Raw genomic sequence first — 14,726 nt, 5'->3', positions numbered from 1 at the left:
AGTACAACCTCCCTCTCCTTTTTCAGCAGGTTTGCATGATGGATCCCACAGCAAAGAGGTCAAGAACACAACAACAGCCAGTCTCACTTCAGAGGGACCTCACTCTGTCTCAGACCAGCATCATTCAAAATCCAAACTGGAAACTGCACAGGAACAAAGAGTCCTGCCATTTGCTGATAAAGACAGTACTGCCAAAAGGGCGGCTGTAACATCAAACACTGAAAACAGGACTGATGAGCAAAAGGAGGAGAGCTTAAGGAAGGCGAGAAAAAATGAAGGAGATATGTATGGTCAAGAGTCAGGCATGACCAGTCAACAGACTGGTACACTAAAACGAGCTAGCAACATAACAGATGAGGTGAAAGGAGATAAAAAAGTACATCTGGGAGCACCAGAAGCTGGACTCAGTGCAACTGGTGCCACAGGTCAAACAAAGGAAATGTTCAAACCGGAGGCCTGTGTCTATGACGACACAGAGGAGGATGATGAGGCACTGGGACCTCCCAGAACTGAGTCAAAAGGTGTCACTGCAAGGGTAGACACTGATTCATGGTCTGCCATGCGAGAGGATGATGCCACTTTTGCAGCTCGTGTCAAAGAGGAGGAACAGAAGATATTGAATCTGGTGGTGGACCGTCAATCTCTGCAAGCAACTCCAGACACAACACCTGGTAGAACACCAACAGAAGAGAGCACGCCAACCAGTGAGCCCAACCCCTTTCTATTCCAAGAGGGGAAGCTCTTTGAGATGACCCGAAGTGGTGCTATTGACATGACTAAGAGGAGCTATGAGGAGGAGGGGGGTGGCTTCGCCTTTTTCCAGATAGGTGAACAGCCTTTAGAGGAGCCTCCCTTAGAAGAGGACAGGCAAGAAGTTGTGATATCAGCAGCAGAAGCTGAAGTTGGCCTCAATCTAACACTAGATGTTAAGTCCGAGGAGACTGAGAATTCAAAAGAAACAGCTGATTCTCAGCTTCAGTCCTCACCTGGAGATGATCAGCCAGCCTCAAAAGCTGATGCCTCCAAATCTAAAATCCCTAAAATGGGCATTTCAGCTTCAGCTAAACCTACAAAGAAAGATCAAACCTCCCCTGAAAGTCTAGAGATTAAAACAGAAAGAAATGTAAATGAGGGATGCTTAGATTTAGACACAAGTGCCCCTGACCAAATGATAACAAATGTACAAACAGCAGAAACTACAGTCACTAGATCAGTATACCCTGAACAGGGCCAAGAGTCCTCTGATTCTTCTCCAGAAGAACCACAGTCAGTGGTAGAAGCCCCCAAACCAACAGGCAAGTCCAAACAAAGTGCTTCCAGTAGTGTTAAAAAGACTCCCGTCAAAACACAAGCTAAGTCTGCTCCTCAAGGTCGAGGTAAATCTTCAATTCCCTCTCCATCTAATGCAACCCCCTCTTCAACCACTCTTAAAAAAGAACCCTCCTTCTCTTCTGAATCTAAATCTAGAATTCCCATCAAAGCTAGCTCTTTAAAGTCTGATTCTACTGTCAAACGTACTGAATCTACCCAGGACAAAAAGCTTAAGGTTCCTGTAAAAAAGGATTCAAGGAGAAAATCTGAGACAGATGCAGGTCCCTCTGTGGATGTCAAAACCAAGACACCATCTTCCAAAGCCAAGAGCTTCTGTGAGGTGGAGTCTACCAGGACATCTGCTAAAAAAAGTGCTGAGTCGACAAAATCTAAAAGCTTCCAGTCCAGATTGCCAGTCCGAGGCAAAAGTGGTCAGTCATCACTTTCATCAGCACCCACTAAAGAGAAAAGTGAGCCAGACAAACAGTCAATTGAGTTCTTCGAAGAGATAAGCGATGAAGCAGCAAAACTTGTGGCAAGGTTGGCACAGGCAGAAAAAGAGAAAGAACAAGAGGCTGCAGCTGCCAACTCAGATGATGAGAGTAGTCTCATTGATCCATCAATCATAGAAAGAGAAACTTTCCCTGAGATGCAGTTCCCTCCCTCAGGAGACGTCTTTCCCATTAGACCACTGTGGGACAACCCTGTTGAGACACAGATGCAGCGAATCCCCGACGATAAAGCCCAAAGTCAAGGTATCCCCCCTGTTTAAGGGGCTATTCTCTATCTCTTGTGCCTCATTAGTACTCTGTAGCTGTAAAGGTGCTGCCTCTCTGTCTCTTGTACATAAGTCCCATTGTAGTTGATGAATCCATGTGGCTGTGTCACTTGCGTTGTACTTGTTTTTGTAATGACGTCTCTCTTTCCTCCTGTGTGCTGAAAATCTCAAGATTGACTTAAAGGCTTTATGGAACTTGTGAAAACAACTTAGTCACCAAAATGTTTGAAAGATTAAAGAGTAAATAATTAATACAACAAAAACATCCTGTAACATCAGTACTTTTCTAATGATTGAAATGTACATTTCTTAGTCAGTGTCACTACAAGATCTATCACAACCATTCTTCGCAGACATAGTATGTACTTTGTCTCGCTTATAATTCCTTCATCTGAAATCATGAATTAACTTAAAAAAAAAAAAAAAAAACTGTCAAGAAAGCCAGTGATTTTTTTTTTTTGAAATGCCATTTTTGAATGTCACTTGATGTGGTATACCTTGCGGCTCTGACCGCTCATGGATGTCTGGTGGTATTTGCAGTAGATCCACAGGATGAAGAAGAAAGAAAAGAGCAACGGTTGGCCATTATAGCTGACCATCTGGGATTCAGCTGGACAGGTGAGTCATACTTTAGTAGCAGTGATGAAGCTGTCAAACTTAACCTCCTAAAACCGAAACTCTTGCATGGCATCTATTTTTAATTTCTCGTTCTTTGGGCAGATTGGGACCTGATGAGTGTAAAAACAAAGAATTCTTAGTGTGTGTGTGTGTGTGTGTGTGTGTGTGTGTGTGTGTGTGTGTGTGTGTGTGTGTGTGTGTATACATATACATACATACATATATGTGTGCATGCGTTTGTGTGTGTATGTGTGTGTGTGTGTGTGTGTGTGTGTGTGTGTGTGTGTGTGTGTACACACACACACATGTGTATATACATATATACACATATATAAATATATATAATATTATGTATATTATTATTATTAGCAGTATAATGTCCTCATATGTGGACGCCAGGTCCTAGGTGGTTAAAGTATACATTATTACATAATTTTTGCAGCCAGGCTCTCAAGAAACATTTTCATTTATATTTCAAAAATATCATGGGATCATGGGCTGCACGGTGGCGCAGCAGGTAGTGCGGGTGCCTCACAGCAAGAAGGTTGCCGGTTCGATCCCCGGGTCAGGCGGGGCCTTTCTGTGTGAAGTTTGCATGTTCTTCCCGTGCATGCGTGGGTTCTCTCCGGGCACTCCGGCTTCCTCCCACAGACCAAAAACATGCTCATTAGGTTAATTGATGACTCTAAATTGTCCGTAGGTGTGAGTGTGAGCGTGAATGTTTGTTTGTCCTTGCATGTGGCCCTGCAATCGGCTGGCGACCGGTTCAGGGTGTACCCCGCCTCTCGCCCATTGTAGCTGGGATAGGCTCCAGCCCCCCGCAACCCCGAAAGGGATAAGCGGTATAGATAATGGATGGATGGATGGATCATGGGATCATCATATTATTATTATATGTATATATTATATTTTTCTCCACAGAGTTGGCACGTGAACTGGACTTCAGTGAGGAAAGGATAAACCTGATAAGGATTGAAAACCCCAACTCACTTCAAGACCAAAGCCATGCCCTTTTGAAACTATGGGCAGAGAGGGAGGGAAAGCATGCCGCAGGTTAGTGATCAGTAGGGTACAAATTTCTCAGAATTATTACTCTTTAAAGAAGTGCAAAGCAGAGGCTGAGAGAAAATTTTTAAGTAAGTCTCACCTGTTTTTGGTATCACCAGAAACAACACTAATCAAAAGACTGACGAAGATCAACCGAATGGACATTGTTCACCTCATTGAAACCAAGATAATCAAGTCCACTCAAGAAGAAACATCCTCACACACCTATGCAGAAATAGAGCGGACCATAGCACTGGATCATAGTGAAGGTACACAACATATTAACTTGAAGTAGACAGTTGATTAATTTGTTGTCATGTTTTTGTAGAACGTTCAAATTGATTGCTTTCCTATAAAATTCAGACTTATTTATAACTTTGTATGTCCTTTGTCAGGTTTCTCTGCCCTTCATGAAGACATTGACAGCCCTAGGCCAGGCAGGCGTACAGAGGTCACACGTAGGAGTCCAGGCTCGGGACAAGAAGTACCAATGGTGTCAGCAGAGGACCTCTCCTCCAGTTTGTCATCACTTCATGAGACAATGGGAAGATCAGAGACAGATTCCACAGCAACAGGCCTTCTTAGAAATGCCCAAAAAGAGAAACTACAGAAAGAGATGGCAACAACATAGTAAGTTATGCAGAAAGTTTAATTTCTATCTAGGAATCTAGGAAAACCCGTCGGATGTTGCGCTGGCACTTTTCCAGGAAAACGTGAAAATAGGTCGAAAGTAAAAATATTGATGAAATTGGGTTTTCATTAAATTATTATTTCACAACATCTTGTCTATCATTCCTGAAAATATCTCATTATATTTTGCTTGTTTAATATGTTAAAAACGTTTTTTAAATTAGGCACGCTGTTTGTCGTTATCTCCTACGAATGAAAAATGATCAACGCGTGAAATCCGCCCTTAACTTGTTAGTCTACATAGCCTATGAAGACAGTTTATCTATCATAGTTGGGATAACCAGATGTCCCGCTTTGTGCAGGACAGTCACGCATTTCCATTACTTTTCAACGTCCCACAAATTGTGACGTCGTGAATTGTTATTAACAGTGTCACTAACAATTTGCGAGGTCACAATTTGCAGGGTGTGTGAAAAGTAATGGAAATGCGTGACTGTCACGCACAAAGTGGGACATCTGGTCACCCTAATCATAGTAAACTACATAACATGAAGACAAAGTCATATTAGTGTGCATTTTCGTGCACAGAGAGAGATGTCAAAGCTTCAGAGACAGAGAGAGTTTGAGGTAGTTGAAAATGACTGTGACATATCTCTGGCCCCAGAAATCTTAGGATTAGGTTTACTTGGCTTAACTGTGTACTTCACAAAACATATCAAGTTTATACATTAGGATGATATCAAGGAATACGCTAATTATGTGAAAATCTTATCAGAATCTGTTCTTTTTTACACATTGCAACAACCATCCAGTGGCTGAATATTGAAACTATTGAAACTCTTTTTTTCACAGCTCATCACAAAGAGTATATGAGGAATTGACAGACACAGTGCACAAAAGCAGTTTTAAACAAGTAAGTCCTTTCTTCACATTGTACTGCACCTCTCCCTACAACCTCCGATCCCATGTGATAAGCCCTTTGTACAAAGGGGGACCCATGTTAGGTGCCCAGATTACCCCACCTCCTTACCCCATTGTTGAACCATGCGATGATGAGGACACTGCTGGATATGAGGGAGCAGAGGGGGGAGAGGAATGGAGCTTGGAGTGTCTACAAACCAGTCATTCTGAATACAATGCCCATAATTTGTCACCGTTGCCTTGGCGAGAGTCATCCAATAGCTCTCGAACAGGTGTATGTGAGAGCCGACCCTTGTCTTTGACCGATTTTGGAGATAGCTTGATTGAGTGTGAGCAAGTTGAGCAAGACTTCAGGAAACTGTCTATGGAGCTTATGGAAACCAGTGAGGTCTCTGAAAAGATGTCCTTTCCACAACCAACTAGTGAACAGAGGCTTGAACCAATTCAGCCTACTTCTACTTCAGTTAATCCAATGACAGAAACCATGCAGACCAAACAAATGGCCAGAAGACACATGGATGAAGTTTCACGTCGACTGTATAAAGTCCTGTATGGATATGATGTTGACCTGATGGATTCAGATAGTGAGGATGTGTCTGTAGCGCCTGAAGACATAATTCATGCTGGAGTCATTGAAGATGTTTCAAACTCTATGCTTGAGACTGATCTTTACCGGACCTCAATTTCAAGTAACCTTGATGTCAAATCCATTCATGGCATGAATCAAACCAGGAATACTACCACTCAAGCATTAGCAGGTCCCTCTAATATGAGTCATACCATTCCAGGTTTAATGTCTCAAAAGCCTGAACTCCTGAGCCCAAACAACTTACTTCAGATGTCACATGACTCAACTTGTGAGCAGATAGATGATGCAATGTCAGTTATACCAGATGACGAATACAGCTTTGAGAAACAGAGACAGAACAAACCTGAAAATGAGGTTGTGGTGTCTGTAGAGTCTAAAAGTGACATTGAAGCATCTAGATATAAACCCTGTTTACCAGAATCCACATTTGAAACCATTTCTGAACTTCATAGCTTAGGTCATGATAGATCATCTTCACCTGAACGTGTGACTGATGCAGCAACGAGTAGGGCCTCGTCACCTGAATCAGTGTCATCAGTAAATGAGCTACATTTTCTTGCACCTGATTCTCCAATACCTCAGTTTAGGCCCTTGTCTCCCCTCCCACCTTCAGTTTTTCCATGGGAAACTGTTGAGGTTAAGTTTTCAACCCTGGGGCAACCATTACTGAGTGCGCCAGGAGGCACATCTATGCTGTTAACAACAGAAGCAGAGGAAAGACCATTAACACCAATGGTTCCAAACAAAAGACCATTCGGAAGGCCTGTATCATTAGGCAGTGATTATACTGAGAGATCCATCTCACCTCAGTCATTAACCTTTGACATAGAAGACAGAGCATCATCACCTGAATCTGTCATTTTAGAAGCAATGGAGTGGTTTTTTACATCTTCTGAGCAAGTGACTTTGTCCCCTGATTTCCATGAAATGAGACCATCATCTCCTGAATCATTTGGGTCCATGACTGCAGATTGTCAGCTTCCACCTGACTCCCCTGTCCCAGAATTTAGACAAGTCTCTGAGATTTGTACAACTTGTCAATGTAGATCATCATCACCAGACTCAGTGTCATCAGATATGGAATTTGAAATGGCACCTTTGTTATCAATGCTTTTTGAAGACAGGCCAACATCCCCAGAGTCTGTAAATGAATATAAAGCATTGTCACCTGATTCACCTATACCTGAATTCAGTCGCAGCTGGCCTGACTCAGCTATTGTAATAATAGGGGAGAGATCCACTTCACCTGAATCTGTTTGCTCAGATGTAGAATATGGCTCCATGTATCCAACATCTCTCAGCCATGAAGACAGGGCTTCATCACCTGCTTCAGTTGCCTCTGGAGATAAATCTGAATCTGTTTGGCCTGTGGTTGGACATACATCGCCCTCCCCTGAATCAGTTCAATCTGCAGAGGTAGTGTCAGATTCTATACCTGCAGGTCATAGAACAAAACCTTCACCTGAACCATTATTATCTGATACAGAGAACAAACCACCAACATCAGGGACATCTGAGTATGATGATGATTGGGTTGTTATATCTTTATCTGATATTGAAGAAAGACCTGTTTCACCAGAGTCAGTGCCTGACTACAGAACAATGTCTCCACAGTCAGCAGTGCTAGATGTTAGAGTATGCTCTCCTGAAGCAGAAAATCTCAATGAGTGTCTGTCCCCAGATTCTCCCTTGCCACAATATGTGTCACCTGTGCATGATCTTACTATGAATTATCATTCATCGTCACCAGAATCTGTGTTGTCAGATACACAATGTGATGCTATGCCACTGATATCACGCTTTGACAAGAGGCCTTTATCTCCTGATTCTAGTGGTTCTGTAAGTGACTGTACCTCTGTACCTCAGTGTCCTATACCTTTATCCTCAACAAATTATTCAGTGTCAGACTACAGTTTGGCATATGGTGCAAAACATTGTAAGCTCATCTCACAAATTCATGACCCTCAGTATGTAGGAGAAACCTTCATGAGTAAAACAGGAATGTTTTCGATTGCTGGAGCAACGACAGAGTCTTATCAAACAAAGGCAGATGTAACAGTTGAAGAAGAAGCTGCTGCTTTGCAATCTGAATATTACCAAAGATCACTCTCACCAGATTCTGAAGCAGAATATAAACCCTTGTCACCACAACCACTGTTGGAACTGGACGCATTTCAATCAGATTCCTCCCACTCAGGGAGATCTGTAGCTAGGTGGCAAGCTTTAACACCAGATTCCCCTATTCCACAGTACTTTGCCTCTTTCTGTGGTTCCTCTCAAGTTTATCACAGATCAGTGTCAGCAGAGTCAGTATTGTCAGATCTGGACCTGGAGACTGATTTGAACATTTCATTAATTCTTGAGGACAGACCAGCTTCTCCTGATTCAGTAGCATCTGTAAACATATACAGTACACTATCTCCTGACTCACCTATTCCTGGGTTTAGACCATCTTTATCAGAATCTGGTACAATTGCTAGATTGGATCGGTGTTCATCACAAGAATCAATAACCTCTGATCTAGATTGTGTGTCCGTCTCTTCGCCATTATTATTCACTGAGAACAGACCGCCATCCCTAGATTCCATTGAAGAAAACAGGCCACTTTCACATGAGTCACCCGTTCCTGTATTTGGACAGGGTTTGCCAGAATTTGTTTGGACCACACTGGAAAGATACTCATCACCTGTTTCAGTTTGTTCAGATTTAGAATATGGGACTGTGTCTCTGTCACAGTTGTCCCCTGAATTGAGACCATCCTCACCTGATTCAGTAGTTTTGGGGGATGACTACAGAGGTGCCTCACCAATACCAGGATTTGAAATAGGTCTGCCTGAATCAGTTATTACTCACAGATCACCTTCCCCTGAGTCAGTAGTTTCTGATGTTGACTTTGCGAAATCAGGTGTAGACGTAAGTATTTGCGAGCACATACCTGACTTTCCAGAATCACGAGTATCGGAGACCACAGAGATAAAACTGGAGGGTAGTAGTAAAACGCTCTGTCCAAAGGCAATAAGCGTACCAGTATATAAACTTGTTTATGATGCTGAACTTTGGGAACTCATTTCGCAAATACGTGATCCTCACTATGTTGGGGAGACTTTTTGCAGTAAAACTGGTGTTTTTGAGTATGCTGGGACAAGAATTAAATACGTTCTGGAGGATTCAGACGTGAAAGAGGGAGAGTTAGAGGATGGTTTAAAGTTGGACATTGCAGATTCATCTGATGTAGGTGTTCTAAAAGCAATGCAAACAAAGCCTGAGGGGGAAGAGAGACCAGTGTCACCTGGTTCTAAGTCAGAATACAAGCCTTCATCACCATTAGAGTCTTTCAAAGACTTGTCTCCAGATCCCCAAGTTCCCCAGATTTCCATTGAATTTGGTAACACTGGACAATCTCAGTCATATTCACCAGAATCAGCAGTGTCAAAGGAGGAGTCAGGCATTTGCATTCCAAGGCTTTCCAACAAAAGCAGACCTTCATCACCTAGTTTAGCAATATCTGTAGATGAAAACAGGGCAGTATTACCTGACTCGCCTTTACCAGACTTACGACCTGCAGCACCTGAATCAGTTGCAGCTACTGTTGAGTATGGGTCCTCTTCACCAGTGTTTGTACTTTCAGATATCAAATATGGGTCATCAACTTCAGAGGCCCTTACAGACCAGAGAGCAGACTCACCTGAATCAGTTGTTTCCATGCTTGAAGAAAGGCAATCAGCTGCTGGTGCAACATTTGGAGCACAAAAACTGATGTGTCAACTATATGATCCCCATTATGTAAGAGAAGCCTTTATAAGAAGAGCCGAAGTGTTTGAATATGTGGAGAATAGTAAAGAAAATGCGGAAGAGACAGGTAGGCCAGTGTCACCTGACTCAGAGGCAGAATATCGACCTCTCTCACCTGAGGCCCTGAAGTTACTGAGTGTTCTGAGGTCTGATTCCCAGGAGACAGGGAACTCAGTGGATGAATATAGACCTTTGTATCCAGACTCACCCACTCCCCAATTTTCTGTCTCACTTCCTGAAACTCCAGAGGAACATCACAGGGCACCATCTTCTGAACCTGTGTCAGATACAGAACTTGAGCCATTTGATATTGCCGCTTTATCTACTGAGTCAAGATTATTATCTCCTGAATCAGAGGGATCACTGAGCAAACATGGGCCTCTCTCTCCGGACTCACCAGTGCCTGACTTTAGGCTGGAATTATGGAACTCTCTTGATTTAGTTGATGGACATAAATCATCCTCACCAGAATCAGGTGTGTCCGATCTCGAGGAATCTTCAGAAATTTTTCCTCCAGAGTTTGGCATTCAAGACAGACCGGATTCCCCTGATTCAGTGCCATTAGAAATTAACATGAGGACACTCTCACCAGAATCAATGACAGAATATAGGCCTATGTCACCTCAGTCACTGATGTTGATTGCAGAATTAGGAACATTATCTCCTGATTCAGCAACATCCGTTAATGAGTTTAGTACTTTAGCGTCAGATTCTCCTTTGCCACAGTTTGGGCAATATATGGAATCAACTGTGTTATTTTCATGGAGCAGGTCATCATCATCTTTATCTGTTATGTCAGAGACTGAAAAGGATCTTCTGGACATGACATTTACTGAGGTGCAAGGGAGATCCTTTACACACGATTCTGAAGATGAGTGCAGGGCACTTTCACCAGATTCACCCATACCTGACTTCAGACAGGCTATATCTCACCCAACCATTTCAACTGCTGAATGCAGATCTACATCACCTGAGTCAGTTTGTTATTCAGATATAGAGATTGAAGATTGGTCATTTGCATCAGTATCTGATGCTCATAGACCTCCATCCCCATCATCAGTAGCATCTGGAGATGAACGCCGTTCCCTGTCACCAGATTCACCTGTACCTCAATTCACAGCAAGAGGATTTGAACGTTTTCCATCGTTTGTTGGGTTTAGATCAGTATCCCCTGAATCACCTACATCAGATGTTGAGTATGCTTCTTTGATTAATTCACCATCCTGTAATGAATATAGACCATATTCTCCAGAGTCACTAGAACTAGAAGTTGAAGAGAGACTTCTGTCACCTGATTCTGAATCCGAGTATAGACCTTTCTCACCTGCATCACTGATGTTAATGTCAAATATCAGATCATCTTCTCCTGAATCAACTGGCTCTCTGAATAAATTTGGGCCAGACTCCCCTATTCCAGAGTTTAGACAGATGCTACAAGAGTCCTTATACACAAACATGGAGTATAGATCCTCACCGGAATCAGGGTTGTCAGAATTAGACATGGAAGCGGAATTACCTTTCTCAATGCTACTTGAAAACAGACCTTCATCCACTGAATCATTAGCATCACTCAGTAAATACAGCAGACTCTCACCTGATTCTCCCATACTTGAGTTCAGGCCAGCTTTGCCGGTTGTTAACACTTACAGGTCATTATCACCAAAATCAGTGACATCAGATGTAGAACTTGCTCCGCTGATATCACAGCTATTTGGTATTGAGGGTAGGGCAAATTCTCCACAATCAGTCTTGTCTTTCTATGAGGACCGGTGTTTGTCCCCAGACTCTCCAGTACCTCAGTACAGCTACACTGAACCTCCCATGTTGACAGTAATGTATAGATCTGCATCACCTGAATCAGTATATTCAGATGAGGATTTAGAGACAGATTTGTGTATCCCTTGGCTTTTTGAGGACAGAGCATCATCTCCTGGTTCACCTGCATCCGAAAATGAATTAAGACCTCTGTCGCCAGACTCACCCATTCCTGAATTTGCACAGGCAATTCATGAGTCCACCATATCTCACATGGACCTGAGATCCACTTCGCCTGAGTCAGTGTTGTCAGATTTGGAAATGGAAATTGATTTATCTTTCCCAGTGATCATAGAAGACCGACCTTCATCTCACGAGTCCTTGGGATCTCTGTGTAAATACACAAGACTTTCCCCTGATTCCCCTATTCCTGACTTCAGACATGCTTTGCTAGAGACATATCCTGAGTTCAATGCCTGTAGGTCTTCATCACCTGAATCTGAGGCTTCAGAAACAGAATATGCTCCTTTGATTTCACAGGTGTTTGATTATGAGGACAGAGCAGAATCCCATCAATCAGAGATGTCTGACACTGATCTTAGATGTTTGTCTCCTGACTCTCCACTACCCCAGTACACCACGAGTGCACTCACTATGTTAGGAGTGAGCTACAGATCCACATCACCTGAATCAGTATATTCAGATGAGGATTTAGAGACAGATTTGTGTGTCCCTTGGCTTTTTGAGGACAGAGCATCATCTCCTGGTTCACCTGCATCCGAACATGGATTAAGACCTCTGTCGCCAGACTCACCCATTCCTGAATTTGCGCAGGCAATACATGAGTCCACCATATCTCACATGGACCTGAGATCCACTTCGCCTGAGTCAGTGTTGTCAGATTTGGAAATGGAAATTGATTTATCTTTCCCAGTGATCATAGAAGACCGACCTTCATCTCACGAGTCCTTGGGATCTCTGTGTAAATACACAAGACTTTCCCCTGATTCCCCTATTCCTGACTTCAGACATGCTTTGCTAGAGACATATCCTGAGTTCAATGCCTGTAGGTCTTCATCACCTGAATCTGAGGCTTCAGAAACAGAATATGCTCCTTTGATTTCACAGGTGTTTGATTATGAGGACAGAGCAGAATCCCATCAATCAGAGATGTCTGACACTGATCTTAGATGTTTGTCTCCTGACTCTCCACTACCCCAGTACACCACGAGTGCACTCACTATGTTAGGAGTGAGCTACAGATCCACATCACCTGAATCAGTATATTCAGATGAGGATTTAGAGACAGATTTGTGTGTCCCTTGGCTTTTTGAGGACAGAGCATCATCTCCTGGTTCACCTGCATCCGAACATGGATTAAGACCTCTGTCGCCAGACTCACCCATTCCTGAATTTGCGCAGGCAATACATGAGTCCACCATATCTCACATGGACCTGAGATCCACTTCGCCTGAGTCAGTGTTGTCAGATTTGGAAATGGAAATTGATTTATCTTTCCCAGTGATCATAGAAGACCGACCTTCATCTCACGAGTCCTTGGGATCTCTGTGTAAATACACAAGACTTTCCCCTGATTCCCCTATTCCTGACTTCAGACATGCTTTGCTAGAGACATATCCTGAGTTCAATGCCTGTAGGTCTTCATCACCTGAATCTGAGGCTTCAGAAACAGAATATGCTCCTTTGATTTCACAGGTGTTTGATTATGAGGACAGAGCAGAATCCCATCAATCAGAGATGTCTGACACTGATCTTAGATGTTTGTCTCCTGACTCTCCACTACCCCAGTACACCACGAGTGCACTCACTATGTTAGGAGTGAGCTACAGATCCACATCACCTGAATCAGTATATTCAGATGAGGATTTAGAGACAGATTTGTGTGTCCCTTGGCTTTTTGAGGACAGAGCATCATCTCCTGGTTCACCTGCATCCGAACATGAATTAAGACCTCTGTCGCCAGACTCACCCATTCCTGAATTTGCGCAGGCAATACATGAGTCCACCATATCTCACATGGACCTGAGATCCACTTCGCCTGAGTCAGTGTTGTCAGATTTGGAAATGGAAATTGATTTATCTTTCCCAGTGATCATAGAAGACCGACCTTCATCTCACGAGTCCTTAGGATCTCTGTGTAAATACACAAGACTTTCCCCTGATTCCCCTGTTCCTGACTTCAGACATGCTTTGCTAGAGACATATCCTGAGTTTAATGCCTGTAGGTCTTCATCACCTGAATCTGAGGCTTCAGAAACAGAATATGCTCCTTTGATTTCACAGGTGTTTGATTATGAGGACAGAGCAGAATCCCATCAATCAGAGATGTCTGACACTGATCTTAGATGTTTGTCTCCTGACTCTCCACTACCCCAGTACACCACGAGTGCACTCACTATGTTAGGAGTGAGATACAGATCCACATCACCTGAATCGGTATATTCAGATGAGGATTTAGAGACAGATTTGTGTATCCCTTGGCTTTTTGAGGACAGAGCATCATCTCCTGGTTCACCTGCATCCGAAAATGAATTAAGACCTCTGTCGCCAGACTCACCCATTCCTGAATTTGCACAGGCAATACATGAGTGTACCATATGTGACATGGACCTGAGATCCACTTCGCCTGAGTCAGTGTTGTCAGATTTGGAAATGGAATTGCCTTTACCAACATTCTTGGAAAACAGACCATCATCATGTGAATCTCAAGCATCAATCGGACTTTCACCAGACTCACCTGTAGATGACTTTATGTGTCAATTACCTGAAACTATGTTTGGACATACATCAGCATCCCCTGAGTCAGCATGTTCAGATATAGAATACATCGTTATAAGCCTAGGATCACCAGTTTATGACAATAGACCCTCTTCACCTGGCTCAGGAGCATCTGGAGATGAGTACCAGGTTCTGTCACCAGACTCACCCATACCTGAGTACACATCAGGAATGCCTGAATGTGGTATTGTGAATGTTGGGTATAGATCACCCTCCTCCGAATCCATTGAATCAGATATTGAGTATGCCTTAAGTGAGTTTTTGACATCCATAAATTATGATGTTGAAGATAGACCGGATTCTCCAGAATCAGTTGAACCAGAAGTACAAGAGTGGCCACTATCAGGTGAATCCATGCCAGAATGCAAACCCTTATCACCTCTGGCATTGGTATTACTTGGAAATATTCGATCAGTATCTCCAGAATCTACTCAGTCACTTGATGAACACAAGAGGTTGTCTCCAGACTCACCTCTTCCTTGGTTT

At 43.0% G+C, this 14,726-nt stretch overlaps 1 protein-coding gene across 25 annotated transcripts in view; it reads left to right on the top strand.

The window, feature by feature from the left end:
* Positions 1–14,726, top strand: part of ank2b (ankyrin 2b, neuronal) — a 189,914-nt gene that overhangs the window by 165,051 nt on the left and 10,137 nt on the right. For 20 of the 25 annotated variants that reach the window (XM_070992831.1, XM_070992835.1, XM_070992830.1 and 17 more), the window contains 6 exons: positions 27–2,066; positions 2,630–2,707; positions 3,629–3,760; positions 3,874–4,023; positions 4,150–4,384; positions 5,237–5,297. In XM_070992831.1, coding sequence (XP_070848932.1) covers positions 27–2,066; positions 2,630–2,707; positions 3,629–3,760; positions 3,874–4,023; positions 4,150–4,384; positions 5,237–5,297 — 2,696 coding nt within the window. The remainder of the gene's footprint in view (positions 1–26; positions 2,067–2,629; positions 2,708–3,628; positions 3,761–3,873; positions 4,024–4,149; positions 4,385–5,236; positions 5,298–14,726) is intronic. The other 5 variants (XM_070992847.1, XM_070992846.1, XM_070992845.1 and 2 more) reach the window with 2 other exon arrangements.

Source organism: Chaetodon trifascialis, chromosome 23, assembly GCF_039877785.1.
Source record: "Chaetodon trifascialis isolate fChaTrf1 chromosome 23, fChaTrf1.hap1, whole genome shotgun sequence".
Taxonomy (NCBI): domain Eukaryota; kingdom Metazoa; phylum Chordata; class Actinopteri; order Chaetodontiformes; family Chaetodontidae; genus Chaetodon; species Chaetodon trifascialis.
The sequence above is the reverse complement of the archived record's forward strand: the minus strand, read 5'-3'. Positions and strand labels throughout refer to the sequence as shown.